General features: G+C 21.1%; 3 protein-coding genes across 6 annotated transcripts in view; 1 reads left to right on the plus strand and 2 right to left on the minus strand.

The window, feature by feature from the left end:
* Window positions 1-1,079: 1,079 nt before the first annotated feature.
* Window positions 1,080-9,286, minus strand: LOC127291706 (putative sodium-coupled neutral amino acid transporter 11). Of its 3 annotated transcripts, none has more exons than XM_051320947.1 (7): window positions 8,859-9,286; window positions 5,383-5,436; window positions 3,615-3,705; window positions 3,208-3,417; window positions 2,605-2,866; window positions 1,790-2,138; window positions 1,080-1,673 (listed from the first exon to the last, which is right to left on the minus strand). In XM_051320947.1, the coding sequence occupies exons 1-7, from the start codon at window positions 8,940-8,942 to the stop codon at window positions 1,167-1,169; spliced, it is 1,557 nt and encodes a 518-aa protein (XP_051176904.1). In that variant the 5' UTR covers window positions 8,943-9,286; the 3' UTR covers window positions 1,080-1,166. The 3 variants fall into 3 exon arrangements, with proteins under 3 accessions (XP_051176904.1, XP_051176906.1, XP_051176905.1); XM_051320949.1 differs by lacking the exon at window positions 8,859-9,286 and adding an exon at window positions 6,928-7,101; XM_051320948.1 differs by lacking the exon at window positions 5,383-5,436.
* Window positions 9,287-9,610: 324 nt separating this feature from the next.
* LOC127291708 (vacuolar protein sorting-associated protein 52 homolog) lies at window positions 9,611-13,064 on the plus strand. Its single transcript, XM_051320953.1, has 9 exons — window positions 9,611-10,010; window positions 10,223-10,398; window positions 10,476-10,860; window positions 10,936-11,118; window positions 11,179-11,304; window positions 11,379-11,563; window positions 11,624-11,708; window positions 11,792-11,995; window positions 12,060-13,064. Exons 1-9 carry the CDS (start codon window positions 9,777-9,779, stop codon window positions 12,483-12,485), a joined length of 2,004 nt encoding a protein of 667 aa, XP_051176910.1. The 5' UTR covers window positions 9,611-9,776; the 3' UTR covers window positions 12,486-13,064.
* Window positions 12,947-20,143, minus strand: part of LOC127291707 (ras guanine nucleotide exchange factor R-like) — a 37,754-nt gene continuing 30,557 nt past the window's right edge. For both annotated transcript variants that reach the window (XM_051320952.1, XM_051320951.1), the window contains 4 exons: window positions 19,761-19,898; window positions 18,711-18,912; window positions 17,812-18,039; window positions 12,947-14,057 (listed from right to left, as the gene is read on the minus strand). In XM_051320952.1, coding sequence (XP_051176909.1) covers window positions 13,969-14,057; window positions 17,812-18,039; window positions 18,711-18,912; window positions 19,761-19,898 — 657 coding nt within the window. In that variant the 3' untranslated portion in view covers window positions 12,947-13,968. The remainder of the gene's footprint in view (window positions 14,058-17,811; window positions 18,040-18,710; window positions 18,913-19,760; window positions 19,899-20,143) is intronic.

Raw genomic sequence — 20,143 nt, forward strand, 5'->3', positions numbered from 1 at the left:
CTTATATTTATTTTGATTCAGTGCTTCTATCAAGAATTATATTTAGGCTTAATGGAAATTTCTTTTTCTTCTGTGATTGTTATATGGAAATAAATAAAAAACTTATTGTCAATTTTTGAAACGTAAAATAGAAAAAAAAATCTTAATAAAAATTTTGATTGTAATTTTTACAATATATATTTAATTTCATAAAAATTTGTTTCTAGTAAAATATTTATTTACTTTTTTAATAAATCTTTTTGTGCATCAAAAGTACTTTCGTAAAATAATTAATTGTTACAAAAATCATTTTAAAAAATCAAGTATAATTAATTTTTTTTTATATTTTTTGGAAAATTCAATATATATAATTCAGATCAATTTTGCGCTATTGGCGATTTGTTAATTAGAGAACATTTATTTTTCAATAAACTCTGCTTCTTATATTATATATTTTTTATATTATTAATTTTTATAATATCTCATTTTTGATTCTCACGATCATAATAATGGCTGAATAATAATCGTCTCGAATCGTTATATAAAATCATTTAATATAGGATAAATTTTTATTCTCATCATTATTAGTTTTTTTTTATAAAAAAAAAAATTGCAAATTAAAAAATAATTAATAATGAAAATAATTATAAAAGTATTTGTTTATGAAAACTTTTTGAAATTTCACATTTTTTTAAATATATGAAAAAAAAACCGCTATAGATTTACTAAATTCAGTTAGAAATTCATTATTAATACTGAATGTAATATTTGAATAATAATTACTATATATTTTTGGTCAAGATTCTATTATATGAAGTAAAATTATTTTTATATTTATTATTAGAACTATCGATGTCAATATTCGAACTATTAATTTATTTATAATAATACTTTCATTCAAAATTACCCTGCCAAATTAATTTTACCATCTTTAGAAAGTTTTTAAAGTCTTGTTTATATTGAAAATAAAAAAAAAAAATTTAAATTAAAAAAATATATTAGTAAGATTTTTTTCTTCAAGATTATTCCTTCTAAATATATTCGGTAAGAAAATAGATTATACAACTCATTCCTATTTACTATTTTTTGCAGAAATTGTCTATTTTTGAAAATTCGAGCTATTATTATTTTTTTTTTTGTACAATTTGAGTTGATGAAAATTCTTTTTATATATAAGAATATTTTTTCTACGCCTTTGGTGATAATGTCGAAATTGGTGCAATTGTTTGATTATTAAAAATATTAATTGCAGTTGTTGTTGTTGTTGTTGTTGTTGTTGTTGTTGTACTGCCAATAGTATTTAAAGTTGAATTATTAATACAATAAGGCATAATATTACCATGTACACATGATGAGCTACCAGAATTTTCATTAATAATTATTAAAATAAGTCCTGATATTGCAGCAAATACACCGGCAATCATTAAACCAAGGGCTGGTAATTTTTTTGATGAAAAAATTGAACCCTCCTCTAGTTTTAAGTAACACAATGCAGGAAGAATATAGGCCAATGGTACTGCCGCTAGAATACCATTTAATTCAAGGACAATACTTAAACAGTCAGTTGTCATTGATATAATATATGCAATTCCAATTATACTCAATGTTATTATCAAATATTGTCTATCAGTACCCGATATATAGACATCATGATTTTCCACATCATCTCTGCCGCGAATTGCATTTATCAATACCTGTTACAAAAAAAAAAAATATTAATTAAAAAAATTTCTTTCATAAAATTTGATATTTATTTTTTTTTTTTGAATAATTTTTTTTTAGTTTGTGAAAGAAAAAGAAATTTCCTCACCTCTCGAGTGACGAAACATTCAATGGGAAATGTTAATAAAATTGTACCGCTAAACATAATTCGTGAAAAATTCATGAGATCATCATTCCAACAATAATTTTCCATAAGATCGCCCTGTGAATATGATGTGAATGTTGTATAGCCAGCAATTCCAAATGCGGCAGCAACAAGAAATGATGTAAATAGAGACCAATGCGTAACGACATCCCATTTTTGTTGTGTTGCACGTTCAATTGAACCATAAATAAGAAATGTATTGTGATGACACATAAATGCAAATGCCATTATGCCAACCGCGGGTATAATACCGGGAAAATTGGCGAATCTCCAACTGTGTTCACCAGTTGGTCTGCAAAAAAAAAAAAAAAAAAATCGAAAATACAAAAAAAAAATATTTTTTTAAATTCAAAAGAACAATAATAATTATTAATAGTTAATTAGTTAATTAAAATAATTGAAATAATTATTAAGACATTAAATTTTTCTATCGTGGAAATAATTTTGTATTTAAATAATTAGATATAATTAATTATAATTAATTAAAAAATAAGATAAAACAATATAAATAATTCCACTATAATTAATTATAATTTTATTTATATTTAAAGAAATTAATAGTAAGAAACAAGAAATTTTTTTTATTTCATTTTAATTTCAAAATTCTTAAATTTTTAAATTCTTGTCATAGTATTGTCATCAGTATTAAATCAGTTTCAATTTGACAGTTTTTATTTTAATTATGTAAATTTCTATATTTATAGGAATAATTTATAACAAAAAAAAAATAAATTTATAAAAAAAAAATCTAAACTTACACGAGAGATGACATTGTATCCATTCGAATGAAAATTGCTAAAAGAATAAATCCAACGCAAACAAGAGAAAGAAATGAGATCTTGGCAAGTCTTGCGACATTTTTATAAAGACATAATGGAACTGTGACGAGAATAGTCGATAAAAATATCACCATTTCTCGTTTCACCAAAAACCAAAAAAAACTTGAATCATCGATTCCCGTCACTCTAATTAAAACTTTTGTTACCGTATCACCAACTACAACATTATATGAGACCATTGCTGAAACATACAAATTTTTTTTTTTTTTTCATACAATTAAAAATAATTACCAATAATAATAATAATAATAATAATAATTTGTCTTTGAAATAATTTTAATTAATTTCCAAACGTTATAATTATGTTCTTTAAATAACAATGATAAATATATTTATTATAAAAATACTAATTAATAAAAAAAAAAAAATTGAAAAAAAATAATTTAAATTAATTTCCGAACGTTAATTATTATAAAAATACTAATACTAATAATAAAAATATAATAAAATAATAATTTTGTTTGAAAATAATTTAATTTAATTTCCGAATAATAATAATAATAATAATAATTATATTGTTACCTATGAAAGGATATATAAATTGAAGTACTGTTAGAATGTAAAAACCAGTTCGACCAAAGCTTGCTCTCATTAAACCTTGATAACTCATTTCTCCACAAAGATGTCCACTCCTCACCATCAAAATTAATGAATAATCTGTGAGTAATGCGACTACTATCAATAATATCATTCCTAATCCAAATCCGGCTTGATGAAGTGCATATGGTATTCCTGAAATATATCAAATATATAAGAAAAAAAATTTATCTCGCAGATTTAAATAAATATTAGAAAAAAATAAATATTTATAATTCTCAGATAAATAATATAAATTTTTAATTTATTTTTAGTTTGAATAAAAAAATTAAAATTTAATTTAAAAATTAAAATTTAAAATAATTAAAATTACCCTTGTTTTATAGACTCACCAATTACACCACTTCCAATAATGGAATTAATAAAGTTAAAACTGGCCAGAGGTAAACTGGTAAATTTGTCTTTATCCTCTTCTTCATTTTCCTGTAATAAAAAAAAAGGAAAAAATTTATATTAATTATAATATAGAAATTGACAATAATTTTTTGTAATTTTTTGCTATGAAACAAAATGATACCCTGAAAAATAATTTTTTTTTTTTAAATTATATGAACAATAAGAATTTTCATTATAAAGCATAGTAAAAAATGTTAGAAACATAAACTACTAAAAAACCCAGTAACTTTTTCTTACAAAAAGAAAAAAAAAATAATAAAAACTTTATAAACTTTAAAGGATGTTCTTTAGAGAATTTTATACACAACTCTATCTTGTACATTACTGCAAAACTTTTTCTTTTTAATTAATTTAGAATTTGTGAGAATTTTTATTTTATTCGCAAATTATAAAAAAAATAAATTTTATTTTCTGCTAAACAAAATTTTTATATTCAGTATTTTTATTTTTATATTCATTATTTTTATTTTTATATTCATTATTTTTATTTTTATATTCATTATTTTTATTTTTATATTCATTATTTTTATATTCATAAATTATTATGAATAACAAATTTTTTTTTATTTAATAAAAATTATTAATTGAATAAAAATTTTTTTCTATATAAAAAAATTCTTTCAATTTTTGAGCTCAAGGAGACTGACTAATCAAGATATTAACTAATCAAAAAGCTTTTCTGCTCCACTATAATATAATCGCTAAAAAAAAAACGATACAAAAGCATTAATGTATATAAAGGATTATACTATTTTCGTTTTCATTTTCTGTTAGTTTTAAAGGTCCTTTCATTGTAAAAGAAAAAAGGAAGAATAAAGTATTATCGTTATAATCGCTTTAAATTCTATCTCCATTTTCCGATAGAATTATTTAGTTTAATTTTTTTTTTTTTGTTACAAATAGAGAGACAGAAAAAAGTAATTTTTATTTTGCAAAAGAAAAACAAAAACACTTTAACTCTGTTTGTGAAGGAAAAACATTTGTAACTATTTTTAGAGTTCACCCTCTATTAAAAGAGGGTGAGAAAATATGTGCAAAAAAAAAAATTTACTTAAATTTAATTTAAAAATTAAATTAATTTATTATAAATATTTTTTTTATATTTTATTTCAATAACAATTTTTTTCGAAAATTATATATATATATGATATTTAAAATGTTTTTAATTTTCTATAGACTATACTAATAAAATTTCAGCTTTCTGACGCCAGCGAAACATTTGTTTTTGCCCAAGGACGAGAGAGAGAGAGAAAACAATTCAAATGCAATTAAGTTATTGAATTAAATTTTATAATAACGTGTCCTGATTAATAATTTAATGAGAGCTTCAAAAAAAGAAATTAGCGATTTTTTTTCCGAAAATTGTCATTAAAAAAAAAATGTTAATTATAAAATTTTAAGTGCTCAATTTTTTTTTTTTTCAAATTTTAATTAAAATATATTATTTGCGTTAAGTCATTTACCTTTTTACCGTGCTGGATTAAATTTATTATCACGCACACGTTTTATTACAATATATATATATAGTGTAATTAAATATAAAAAAAAAAAAAAAAAAAAAAAAAAAATTACATAAAACAAAGATACGATATCGCAGACTTTTAATAAAGAAAATAATAATTCCATGCGCCAACTATAATCGCTTTTTAACAATATTTAACTAAAAGCCACACTGTCTGGATTTTGCTAAACAATTAATCTTACCCTAACTAGGCGTCTCATGTCGTCATAGGAATCTTCTGAATTGAGGCTTCCTCCCTGTCGAATTAGCAAAAAAAAAAAAAACTAAATACAAAACTATCTTCCTAAATACATTCAGAAAAAAATTTTTTTTTTCCAAACAAATTTAATTTATTTAAATTAAAAAAATTATATTTTATGCAATATTTTGTCTCAAAAATATAAATAACTATTTTTTTTAAATAAAAAAAAAATTCTTTGGCCTAAATATTTATTTAGTTCTAATAAAAATAATAATAATAATAAATAATAATAATAAGAATATAAATAATAAAAAAGAATAATAAGAATAATAATAATTAAAAAAAATAATAATAATAATAAAAAATAATTTATTAAATTTAAACTAAATATACTCATTTTGAATACACGTTAAAAAAATTTATTTTAAAGGAAATTTACTTTCTTATGATAACAGAGGAAATAATATATGAGAAGAATAAATCTGCATATTGGAATTGTACCACTTTGATAATTATTATCGTTGCATATATGTATAATTACATTTCGTTTCAATCATTAATTAATTTCTTTTTTTTTTTAATTGTCACACAAATCTTTGGTCATTCAAAAAAACAATTATTAATTTTTTTTTTATTTTACAATATAATTCAATATCAACATTTAATTTTAATACAAATTAAAAATGTTATTAATTATTATTATTATTATTATTATTATAATTATTATTAATAATATAAAAATAATATAATAATAATAAAATAAAATAATCTCTTAATTATTAAATTGGAAAAAAAATATATTTAATTAAAAAAAAAAATTGTTACCTTAAATTTAAATTAAATTTTTTTTTTAAAGCAGAAAATTTTCTTTAAAAAAAAATATAATTACGATAAAATAACATTTATATATCATACATATAGTGATGATAATAATAATATACATAAATAATTTAAAGATTTACGGATGTGGTTTACTTTGTATTTAATAGGAAGAGGAAAATACATTTAGAAAAGCAATAAAACAACTCTCGTGAAAGTGCATGTTTTAGAGTATTATGTGTGTAAAATGAAAGTAAATTTCTGACCTCGCACTATAACTATTTACACATAAAAATGATCAAATCTAAAAATTATAATTTAATTAAATAAAATCACAGCAAAAAAAAAATTTAATTCAGTCACATTTTTTCTAATTATTTAATTATTATTATTATTATTTATAACTATTTTTAAATTATTATTTATAAAAATTATTATTGTTATTATTTATTATTATTATTATTCGTTCTTTTTTAAAAGTTGATGTTATACTAAAAAAGATAATGTTTAAAAAAACTACAAAAAAGATAACAACAAATACAATATATATATTATGTAAATGTATTTTCCTTGCTGCAGGTAATTTAGGTAATTTTTTACTTATTATCTCTTTAACATTGTAAAATATTGGAAAAAAAATAATTTTCTTTTTTTGCATAATGAAATGAAAATAATAGAAAATGCGTGCACTGTTTTTTTTTTGGAAATATAATATATCATATCATACACTGAACAATCGTTTTAAACCATATAAAACTTGTCGAGATGAATATACGACTTGAATTTTTTTTAGGAATTTTCACGACAAATAAAAATAGGAAACAATACTGTTTTTTTTTTTTTTTTTTTATTCAAACTAACTCTTGGCCTCTTTTAAAACTAACTGCGCGCAAACGGTATATATGAGCACCTACTCGCGATCTAGTCTTTGAGTGCACGTAAAAGGTAAAGAGAATGTTTTTCTTAAATAGCGTGGGAGCTCAAGTACCGTTGGTCAAAAATTTAATAAAAATAAAAATTGAATTTATAAAAATATATTTAAACCATTATAAAATTACTTTTTAATATTTTAATTTAATAATTTAATAAATTAAATGAATTTTCAAAAAAAAATTTCTTTTTGTATGAAAAAAAAAATTAATTTTCTTATTTTGACCTCTAGTTATTTTTTTTTATTTATTAAAAAATACGAATCACTTTTTTATCGTCTATCAAAAAGTCAATGAGAAAAACTAAATTTTATTTTTAAATTCCACATAAAAATAAAAAATTTATTTTTTTATTTTTTTTTTCAAAATTTTTTAATCACGTGTGTGAATCTTTATTTTACTTGAAAAATAACCACAGCAATGAGATGTAATTTGACTCTACTGGATGACAGCTGTACAAGAGTAACATTACATTATATTTTATAAAAGACGCGCATTTTTTTTTTTTTATTGAAAAAAAAATAATAATTTTGTTAAATTATTTTCAATTTAAAAGTAATTTTCTAATTTCGGATTAATTTAATTTTCGATTTTTTAATTTTTGATTAGAAACATTTTTTTTGAAATTATAAAATAATTATTATTAGCTATTATTAATAAATTAATAATAATATTATGAAATTTAAAAAAAAATTGACGAAAATAAAAAATATTTTTAGAAAAAAGTAGGTCAAACAAAAAATGCCCCATTTGAAATGTTTTGAGGAAAAAAAAAAAAAATTTAACAAAATTCAATTAAAATGAATATTTCTTTTTGTATTCAACGAGTGTCGGTTCAAATTATTAAAATGAGTTATAACGAGTTTGTATTAATCAAACGCGAGATGAAGAATAAAAAAAAAAATATATGAATTATTCAAATGAAATCTATATGGATAAAAAGAGAATTTCATTTGCATATTACAATTTTTTTTTTTTTTTTTTTTTTAATAAATCACATAAGTGTGTATTGTATTAAATTTTAATAAAAATTTTATTTATAAATTGTTTTATTTTTTTATCATTTTATCTTTCACTGATGATAATAATCAATTCAGAAAGTAATTTCCTATCGATAAAAATTTAATTACGATTATGGATAAAATAATAATATTATTGAGAGTGAATAATATTTTATAATATTGAATTTTTACATAATTTTCAATTATTATATATTTTATTTCAAAAAAAAATCCAATTAATATTAATTAAAAATAATTTAATATTTAATTAATATTTATATTAATTAATATTAATTTATATTATATTATTTCTATTAATATTAATTAATATATTTCTATTTTAAATTTCAATAAATTTCTTCTTAATTAATTTTAATCGAATTGTCAATTTTTATTACAAAATTTTTATCTATATTTTTATCAAATATTTTCTATATATATTTTTTTTCAAAAATATTTTTTTGAAAATTCAATTTCAAATTTTTTTATTTCCCTGAAGAGAATTTCTATTTTATGGGGTAAATTTTTTCTTTTTTTTTATTCCATCAAAGAAGAATAGCAAAAATTTTTATTGTTATTTAAAAGAAAAATAAAACCGCGGGATGTTTGAATTTTCCATTTATAGGAAAATTAATTTTAATTAACAAAGCTAAAATTAATATTTAATTTTGGTGAAAATTAATTTTTTAAAAAAATTTTTAATATATAAATTTTTTTTATTTACTTACATCCTCGAATTTTTTCTTGCTATCCAAAATATAACTCTTCTCATTAAGATTATTGGAATCACCAGGATTTTTCATGGACCGCATGTTTCCTCGTTTCACAAAAAATTATATACAGTCACTCACAATCAGGGGAGTAAAAAATAAAAAAAAAATAAAAAAAAATAAAAAAAATTAAAACTGGTTTTAATATGAGATGATTAAAATCTTGAATAACTGAATTTTCTCTCTTTATTTTCAGGTGGGAAAATTGAATAGATTTTTATTAAAATAAAAAATTATAAATAGGGAGTGAAAAAGCGCTTCCGGTATCCGGATTTCGGACTCCGGACCGCGCGGGAAGCACCACAAGGATAAAGTCAAGAGAAAATAAGGCTGGTGTTTATGGTATTGATTTGAAAATACTAATGCAGCCAATTTCATATTTACCAGTGTTTGCCTCTATATACACATACAAACGAAAATTGTTCCAAAGTATTTGTATATGCGTGCATCACTGTGCGCAAAAACACTTTAAACTGTGCGCAAATATTTCATCAGTGTTGACAACATTTTTCATTGTATAAGAAAATTATTATAATTCTTTTTTTTAAAAATACCCAAATTCTCTCTCTAAATATAAAAATAAATAATTTTAAACTTAATTTTACTGTTAATGATAAAAAAACAACTAATTTTTCATATTTAAATTTTAAAAAAAATTTGAATTATTATATTGGTAATTATGAATAATCTAGAGCGCATGCGCAATTCATTACAGGGCGTATACTGCGTGGCTTTTTGACATCTGTCATTTTTCAAAGTTTATTTACTTGTATGTTATTGTTTTTTTTTTTGCAGTATTTTTATATATTGACAATTGTCGTGGGCATTATTAAATAAATAAAACTGGCGAAATAAAAAAAAATTTTTTTGTGAAAAATGTCGTTGGAAAGTGATATTTTTTATGAAAATGAAGGACAATTACCACAAGATCTTGAAGATGATGTTGTTCAAGAGGTACTTAAAACTGGAACAGATCTTCGGCAATATTCCCGACAAATTGAAAAAGAACTCAAAGAAGTGGAAAATAAATCGATTCAAGATTATATAAAAGAAAGTCAAAATATAGCAAGTCTTCATAATCAAATTACAGCATGTGATAATATTTTAGAGGTTAGTTTTCATTTATTTTTCACAATATTTTATTAAATTTTATAATATTTATATTAAAATTATTTATTTAAATCAATTATTATTAGGAAACAAATGTTTAATTTTAAAAATCACTTTCAATTGTTTGTGAAATATATATTTTTTTTTTTTGAACTAGAACCTAACCTTAAAATTACAGAAATGTCTTTAAATATATATAAAAATATTTTCAGACAATGGAATCAATGCTTTTAGGCTTTCAAACAGATTTAGGAAGTATAAGTTCGGAAATTTTGTATTTACAACGTAAATCAATTGCTATGAGTCAACAATTATCGAATCGTCAAATAATTCGTGGACCACTTAGTCAATTTATTGAGGACATGACAATCTCTGAGGCACTTATTGCGTAAGGCCTTTTTTTTGGATTGAAAACAATTGTTATTAAAAGAAATTAATTCAAATAATTAACATATTTTTTTACAGAGGTATTATGGATTCTCCTGTAACGGAAGCTGAATTTTCTGAACAACTAAAGAATCTTAATCATAAAATAAATTTTGTTAAGGAACAAAGTTTTAAGGAAGCAAAATCTTGTTTAGATGTAAAAGATATATTAGAAAAATTAAAAGTTAAAGCAATGAGTAAAATTCGAACCTATCTTTTAGAACAAGTTTATAAATTTCGAAAACCAATGACAAATTATCAAGTACCACAGAATAATATGTTGAAATATAAATTTTTTTTTGAATTCATTCTTTCGAATGAGAGAAATGTTGCCGAAGAAATTTGTGGCGAATATGTGGATACAATGAGTAAAATTTATTATTCCTATTTTAAATATTATTCATCAAGGCTAATGAAATTACAAGTTAGTAATTTATTTTGTTCTTTGTTTTTTAATTTTTTGATTAAAAGTTCTAATTTCCTTTTTTCATAATAATAGTTTGAAGAAGGAGCATCAAAGGATGATTTAATGGGCGTTGAGGATACGGCAGGAAGGGGAATTTTCCACAAAACTTCATTAAAACATAGAGGCACTGTATTTTCCATAGGAACAAGAGGCGAGGTTTTAACTTCTCAATTAGAAGCTCCAATAATTGTTCCTCATACAGCTTCTAAAACAAGGGTAAATTTTTAAAATTAATATAGATAATTTACAATATAAAATTATTTCTTTTTTTTCTAGTATCATTACGAGGCTTTATTCAGAAGTGAACAATATGCTTTAGTGGATAATGCATGTCGTGAATATCTATTTTTAACAGAATTCTTCAAAGTACGTAACTCACAAGCAATGGATGTTTTCAATCAGGTGGGTGAATTTTTGTTAAAATCGAAAAAAAATGTTTAATATATTTTCTATTAATAATTAATGGTTTTGTTTAGGTAATGGGAAAAACACTGAGTGTAATGTTAAAGAATCTACAATCATTTGTTGAAGATTGTTACGATACAATTGCACTTTTTCTTTGTCTTCATTTGGCAATGAGATATCAAATGACATGTCATAAGAGAGCTGTTCCTGCATTAGATAAATATTGGGATAGTGTCTCAAAAACTATTTGGCCAAGGTATAATTTTTAATTGAATTAAAAAATTTTTTTCTATTATTAAATTTTTCCAAATTTTAGATTTGAACAAGTGTTTCAACTTAATATTCAAAGTATAAGAGACTGTGATCCACTTAAATTTAGCAAAGAAACTGGTCCACATTATGTAAGTATTTAAAGTATTTTAATATTTTAATTTTGTAATTTTTGAATTACAAAAAAAATATATATATATAAATATTTAACTAGATTACAAGAAGATATGCGGAATTTAGTGCCGCTATGGTTGGAGTTAGTGAAGGATATCCATGTGAAGGAGCAACTCAACTTTTAGCAGAATTAAGAGAAGCTGTTCAATGTTTTCTTTTGAGAATGGCGGCAATTTTTCCACAACGCACACAACAACTCGTTTTTCTCATTAATAATTATGATCTTATTCTTGGAGTTTTAATGGTAGGATTTTATTTTTTATTTTATTTTATTTTCGACTAATTTATTTTTTTTTTTGGCTTTTAAGGAGAGAACAAGAGATCTTTCTAAGGAAGCAGAGAGTTTTCGTGAACAATTAAATGCCCGTTCTTCTGAATACGTTGAGGAAGTATTGAGTCCTCATTTTGGTGGAATAATGCAATTGGTGAAAGAGTCTGAGGCTTCAATTGAAAAAGGACAAACAGATGATTTACGACGTCATGAAGGTAAAGCACTTACATTAGTTCAATCTTTTACAAATACTTGGAAACGTGCACTTGAAGAAATACATCGCGAAGTTATGCCATCATTTCCAAGTTTAGTGCTTGGTACTAATTTAGTGCAACGAGCAATGACACAATTGGTTCAGTATTATAATAGATTTCATAAAATTCTTCCAAGTAATGCACGTCCTCAACTTACTAATATTCATCATATTATGGTAGAAATTAAGAAATATAAAACCAATTACTAGGATTTTATTTTCAAATATATTTACTATTAGAAAATTTTCTAAAACGCGATTCTCAACTTTTATAATATTCGTAAAATTATGTTATAAAATTTTTATTTATTTCCAATTTAAAAAAAAAAAACTTAATATTTTTAGTATAAAATTTTTTTATTTACAAAAATTTCGTTCTTTTCCTAAATTGTAAAATAGATTTTAAAAAAAATTTTTTAGCATATAGTAGATCTTACCAATTTTTACCGGTTATTTTGTGCAATTGTGCTTTGATGAATTTGTATATAATTATACTTAGAAAATATATATATATATCTATATTAAATATATAAAAATTATATTTAAATATTACTATTATATTATATTTAGGGAATTATAAAATAATGTGTACATATTTTTTAAAAAAATATATATATATAGAAAAGTTCGAGTAAATGAAAATACATGAAATAAATGAAGAGATTGAAATATTTCATGAAAAAGTCTGTACATTTTATTTATAAAGTATACAAGCTACCTTAAAACCGAACGTAATTATATGTCGTGAATACAAGTACGTAAATGCGTGTATAAATTTGTTTTTTTTTACGATGTATAAATTAAAAGAACGCATACGTCTAATACTAATATTCGTATAAATTATTAAAAAGAAAGAGGCTCATAAACTATCCTTTCTCGATTTCGTTCAATTCATTTTTAATATATGGCATTTCGTTTATTGGACAGCTCGAAAAATTTCAATGATCGTCTCGTATTATTTAAATTATTCAGTCAAATAATTTTTTTTTTTACACTCAAGTAATTCATTAATACTATCTAATAAACAATTTACTTGATAATTATTTATTTTGAATCAAGTAAAAGTTATTCTAAAATTAGAAAAATTTGAAAAAAATTTGAAAAATTAAAAAACAATTTTTTAATTAGTTTCTTTTTTGTTTTTAAATAAATACGAGGAGATTAAACATTCTTGACTGACAGTATTAAAATAATAACACGATTATTTCAAGTAAGAGTTGTAAAAATATTTCAAACAATGTAGAAATTGTATAAAAATAAAAAAAAAAAAAGATAAATATTCGAAAGAAAGTAAATTCTTGAAAGCAGTCTCTTACTATATACGTGTATAAATGAAAACATATCTAATTGGTGAAAAATAAATTTCACACTGTCAACTAAAAAATAATGACGGTTAATATATTACTACGACTTATATATTATAAATATAATTAGAGATGCAATTTTCTGATTTAAAAAAAAGATAATTAAAAATAATTTACAGCTGGGAAATTAATAATTAAAATAATCACTTTCAGGTTTTGAAATTGAATTTAAAATATAATATATAAGTTTAAATAATACTTTCAGTCAAGATTGCATCTTAATTGTAATAGATCATCGCTAGGAGCTATGTGTGTTTGGCTTTTTTTTTTTTTATACAATTACCGGTAACTGGCATTTAAATATTATTTTTTTTTTTTTGCCTTCGTCTTTACAAAACTGTGTCAATTGCATGTAAAACTCCATTTGTTGCTGGCACATTGTACGTTATCATATGAGCCTCATTTACTCGAATTCGTCCTGAAACAGAAAAATAAAATGTAAATTATTAAAATGTTAATTAATATTATTAACATATTAAAAAATTGTTTTGAAATATTTAATTTTGATTAAAAAAAAAAAATTTTTGTTTTTTCTATAAAATCGAATTTCCGCTATACAAAAATACATTCATTAACCGTGAAATTAAATTGCATGTGAAGGAAGACGTTATAACAACGATACAGAGAATTAAACACACGTTTCACACAAGTAGGCTAATTAGTCTGTTTTAAAATATTTGAAATTCAAGAATTAAAATTTTAAGAAAAAAATCCCCTCTCTTGAAAATTTAATAGATTTGAAAAAAAATTTCGAAATTCTAATATAAATGAACTTAATTATTGAAAGAAGAAGAGAAAAAAAGATAATGAAAGTTCGTACATGTTTCTCTCATGCATAAATAAAATGTAAAACAAGAAATAAGAGGAAACATGATCCGACAAGCAACTTCCTTGTTGCTGAAATTCCCTTTTTTTTGGGATTTGTTTTAATTAATCGGTATCTGTATTATCTGTTATCTCATATTTTGATAAAAAAAAAATTTTTAACAATTTAATTTATTTTTTATAGTTATAAATATAATTTATTTTTATAATTATAAATATAATTTATTTACATAAATTTAAAAAAAAATTGTTTTATTACTATTATATTTAATAATTAATTTAATAATTAATATTTCATTTAATTCTTCGAGAGGTTTTATAATGAAATTGCTTTTTTAGCGCAAAGTGATTTATTTTAATGTACAAAATAAAATTATCATAATAACATGAATTATATTTTGAATTTGGATATTATTGTAATTTTATTAAAATATATGTGCATAATAGTTATTGTCTTTATTACTTCAATTATTATTATGCGTTTTTTATTAACATTGTTTAAGAATTTTATAGATCCATTTTGAGAAAGTTTAAAAGTATAACTATGTATCATTTTTTTTCAGTATAATTTTACATTTAATTTCGACATATATGCTCTTTTATATATATATTGTATATGTAATTAGATGCAAATTACCTTTAAAAAGTACCTTAAAAAAGGAAATTAAATTTTATAGTTGAAGACAAAAGAACGCAATCATTTCGCAAAAATAAAAATTAGGACTTTTATTAGACGTAAACAATTTGAAAAAAAATTTTCCTATCAAATTAAAATGAGAAAAAAAAAAATTAAAAATTTTAGACTATTTTATATTTGATATTGGAAGAAAGTGTTTTAATATTACAAAATGGAGAATAGAATACAGATCTGATATGAATTTTCCTTTGTTCAATAAACTTTCTATCTGTATTAAAAAAAAAAATATATTGTTACCCTAGATGGAATTTATTTTAATTGAGAAAGTCAATTGACAATATATTATGTAAGTGTCAGAAAATAGAGTCGATAATGAACTATATATGGGAAAAGAAATTTGATATCAGATATATATGCGTTATGTCGAAATTGCAAAATTGAAAAGATAATATTTTTCGTGTTTGAATATAACAAGCATAAATAAAATTTAAGAATCTCGACTCACGACATTGTTAAAGTGACTTTCTGACTGTCTGAATTTATTATTGTGAAACGCATGTATATATCGACAAAATTGCACTGATGATTTGTAAGCGACTGCCAATTCAGGAAATCTAATAAGGGAAAACTCTTTCATACAAACAGTGAAAGTGAACATCAAATATATTAACTGCGTATAGAGATTTCAAAGAAATTTTCAAATGATATAGAGAGGTCTACTTGTGATATTTTATAGGCTCATCAACAAAATTCCTTCGATATTTATTATTCACAGAAATTGCAATGAATTCGCTATAGAAAAAAAAAAAAAAATACTTTCGTTCTGTAACAAAAGATATTTTTTTTCCAATTTTCCAAATTGAAAATGTTTCAATAAACTTTTTTTCAATTTTTTCCCACTAAAAAAAAAAAAAATTCGAAAATGAAAATTATTTGATGTTTCAAATAATATATGAATATAATTAATTATAAATGTAGATATATATTTATTTATAATTAAAATATTATTTCTTTAATTAAAGTTATTCAATTTTTATATTATGCAAAAAATGTGAAAAAAAAAAATTGATAGATTATTGTAAAGTATTTTTGGAATCTGTCTTATGCAATATAGGAATATAACTTTTGCAAGATAGAAATTTATAATAATGAATATTTATTAGCGTGCGCATAATATGCTAAGAAGCCGTAAAAGTTTAATCGAATTCGATATGAATCATTTCAATATATATAAACTATTATCATTTTTTAATTACCATACAACATTCTTTCATTATAGGGAAATTTTTTTCTCTCTCTAAAAATAGAAATTGTTACATTTTTTATTTATTTATTATTTTATTATAAAAAGTAAAAAAATTTCCTACAGAAAAAAGAATATTAAAAAAATTTTAATTAATAAGTATATAATTTTATTTTATAATTCGAATTTATAATCGAATTTTTTTAATCAAAATTTTGAATTATTTTTAGTTCAGTCTGTATAATAGTGAATAATTATATAATTGATATAATTAGCTAATTAAATAAATTGAAAAATAATTTGGATAAAAATAAAATTGTAAATGTTAATAAATAAATTAATTGAGACTGTCGTTATAATAATGATATAGGAATAATTGAATACTAGTAAGTGGTTGATACATAATAAATAGCTCGAGTTAGAAATACTATGTAATGTCCGCTACATTTTGAAGTCGTGCAATCTCGGACATTCACCAACCCATTTGCAACATGATTATGTACTTTAATGGTATTGCAAATATTCGATTCTTATGTCCAAATGAGAGAAGATACCTTTAATATTTATCTCACAATTTATAGTAAATGAATTAGAATTATTGCAATTAAAATAGAATTAATTTTTTTTTTTTATAACGATTTTCGAAATAATAATTTTTTTTTTATTATCTCATAAAAGTATATAAAAAATATAATAATTTATATATATATAAAATATTTGCAATGGCAAAAAATGAAATAAAAGTGATTTATAACCTTTCGTGTTATATTTAATGATAAAAAGAAAATTTAATGAAGAAAGGAGAATTGTTCTGCAATATATATAAGAAAATAAGAAGCGTTAGTTCACTTACAGAACCTCGAATTGAAATCATCTGTTGCGCGCGGATGTCACGAATCATTCCGTGAGAGAAAATCGTGCCAACTCTAATTATTTACAGTTTCAAAAAAAAAAAAATAAAATAAAAAATAACATTTAAAAATAAAGAAATAGAGATTTTATAGAGAATTTAATTAGAAAAACTATGGAACATTTTGCGAAAAAATTCTATAATTGACAAATTTTTGATTTCTATGCAATATAATTAATTATAAATTATAAAACGAATTTATAAAATTGCAATTAATTTGTAAATATAATTTTATTTAATGAATCTTTAGATGGATATTAAATTTCTCAATTATTAATTAATTTTAATGATTACAATAAAAAAAAGAACAAATAAAGAAACTTATTCGTTTTTAATTCATTAAAAATAGAAAAATTTTATTGTAACATATAAAAATAATTAAATAATAAAAAATATTATTAAAATAAGGAAATATTAAAAAATATTTTATAAAAAATAATAGAAAATAATAGAAAATAATAATAAATAATAATAAATAAATAATAAATTATAAAATAAAATTAAAACAATTTATAATTTTTTTTTTTTTAAATAGTGAAAATAAAAATCTTACTTACCACCTGTTTTTTGAATATGAATTGGCGGCGTTTTTTCACGAAGCGTTTCTTTTTGATGATAAAACCTCATTCCTGCCGTGTACAAAGTCGTTGGAATTATGTGCCTCGTAACTATTTCTTTTGCAGCATCAGGTCCATCTGATTCTCTCCATAAGGCGCTACCAGTTTTTGTTGCAGCTTCCGCAAATGCAGCATCAGTTGGTGCAAAAACTGTATATGTTTTTGGTCCTAATAAAAAAAAAAAAATAAATAATAATTTTTAATTAATTCAATTAAAAATAATTTTTATAATTTTAATTTTTATGTTTTCAATTTTTTTTTTTTTAATTATAAATTTTTCTTTTTATATTTTTATAATTATAAATTTTTAATTTTTATAATTTTCAAAATTCAGAATATTTTTTTCCAAATAAAAAGATAAAAAAAAAAATTTTTTTTTATAAAAATTACATTATAATGGAGAAACTTTGATAAAATATTTTTCGTATAAGGAACAAAATTTACATGTCACAAAAAAGAAAGAATAATCTCCCATTTTTCTCGAATTGGCAGTCATTGCGAAAACTTTCTCGCTTTGTATATATATACATATAAATATACCACACGCATTTGTCTTAATTTTCCATATTCGACGAACATTTAAAATAATTCTTTTGTCCTACTTTCACTTTTGTCTATATTATAAAAACCACAATATATTAAAAAAAAATCAAATAATTTATAAAAGATATAATTAAAACAAATATTTTTTAGCGGGAGCTTAATTTAGAATTCAAAAAAAAAATATATATATTTTATTCAGAAAGAAATAGGAAAAAATTTTCTTAAATGCTTAATTGAGATTGAATAATAAAAAAAAAATTGAAAATAAAAATGCAATTAAAAAAATTGAAACCTACCAGAAAGCATTTCATCGAGACCAGAAGAGTGTAAAAGCTTGATGAAAGTAGTAAACCTTCGTTCACGATCAGCCTGTAATGTCTGCATTAAATCACCCACCGGAAGTGGGAACATAACTCTATCGATGGCGTGAGCAATACCTTGAGGAATTTCGATATCACGCTTATTGGGAGCCACTCTAGCTCCATTTATTGTTGTTACCTTTATAAAATAATAAAAATAAAATATAAATAATTTATTTATTTTAATATACATACTATATATAAATAAATCAGAGAAAATTATAATTTGTCTCAGAGACAAATATCTTTTTTTTTTCAAATCAATTTTTTTTCGATTTAAGTAAATTTTATTTGATTCAAATAAAAAAAGATTTAGTTCTTTATTTTTTTTTTATTATTTTATATTTTATTTTTTAAATTTAATTTCAATAATAAAAATTTATTAGGCTCTGAGACAAATATTATTATTATTTTTTTTTTTTTGATTCAAATATTTTATTTTGTTTCAAATAAAATATTTCTCTATAAATAAATTATTATTATACATAAAAGTTATTGCAAAACTTTTGAATATCTTCCTTCTTGTATAATAATTAATAATTTGTAAGAAACAGACATAATTTAATTTTCAAGCTGGTTTTAATTTTTTTTTTTATAAAAATCTCTTTGGTAATAAAAGGTTTAAAATCTAATATTAAGAGACAACTTTCTTTGTGCGGAGCCCTTCCTGTATAATTATTAAAGATAAAAGAAAGAGAACACGGAATTAGAAAAATATTAATTATACGAAATATTCTCTTGGAATTTTTTTTCTTATGTAAAAAAAAAAAAAATAAATAAATTTATAAGATCTCAGATGTAAATTTTATTTTAGAATAACTTTCTCATTGTATATAAATTTTATTTGCAAATAAAGACTTGCTTTTTGTGGGTGGAGATTTATATAAATATATTTATATATATATATATATATATATATATATATATATATATATAGTAATTTCCCATTATGTAAATTGAAATCTGTATATATATGTAGAAACTTACTTTGACGTCGTTCCACTCATGATCATGCATGGAATAAACATTTACTCGAAGTTGTGTTCCTGCTAAACTAACACCGGTCATTTCGTCCAACAATGTGTTGATTTTAAATGCACCTGGTATCACGTGATGTAATAGTAACTGCAAAAATTTTTTTTTATAAAAAAAAAATTTCATTTACATATTATAGCGATTTTTTTTTTTTCTATTTGAAATACATTTGTTTGTAATCGCAAACTTTCTTTTTGTTGTCCCAACAATAATTTTATAATAAATAAATAAACAAATAAAAAAAATAAATAAATAAACAAATAAAAATATAAAAAAATAAATATAAACAAATAAAATAAATAAATAATATAAATAATTATTAATTATTAATATTA

The sequence above is a fragment of the Leptopilina boulardi genome, unplaced genomic scaffold, assembly GCF_019393585.1.
Source record: "Leptopilina boulardi isolate dan_hultmark-lab unplaced genomic scaffold, ZJU_Lbou_2.1 LbouV2_150, whole genome shotgun sequence".
Taxonomy (NCBI): Eukaryota; Metazoa; Arthropoda; class Insecta; order Hymenoptera; family Figitidae; genus Leptopilina; species Leptopilina boulardi.

Coding starts and splice junctions, on each gene's coding strand:
- LOC127291708 (XM_051320953.1), top strand. CDS start 9,777: ATGTCGTTGGAAAGTGATATTTTTTATGAAAATGAAGGACAATTACCA. Junction 10,861..10,935: donor CAAGGCTAATGAAATTACAA/GTTAGTAATTTA, acceptor TCATAATAATAG/TTTGAAGAAGGAGCATCAAA. Junction 11,305..11,378: donor CAATGGATGTTTTCAATCAG/GTGGGTGAATTT, acceptor GGTTTTGTTTAG/GTAATGGGAAAAACACTGAG.
- LOC127291706 (XM_051320947.1), bottom strand. CDS start 8,942: ATGCGGTCCATGAAAAATCCTGGTGATTCCAATAATCTTAATGAGAAG. Junction 3,706..5,382: donor ACATGAGACGCCTAGTTAGG/GTAAGATTAATT, acceptor TTTTTATTACAG/GAAAATGAAGAAGAGGATAA. Junction 2,139..2,604: donor GATACAATGTCATCTCTCGT/GTAAGTTTAGAT, acceptor TTTTTTTTGCAG/ACCAACTGGTGAACACAGTT.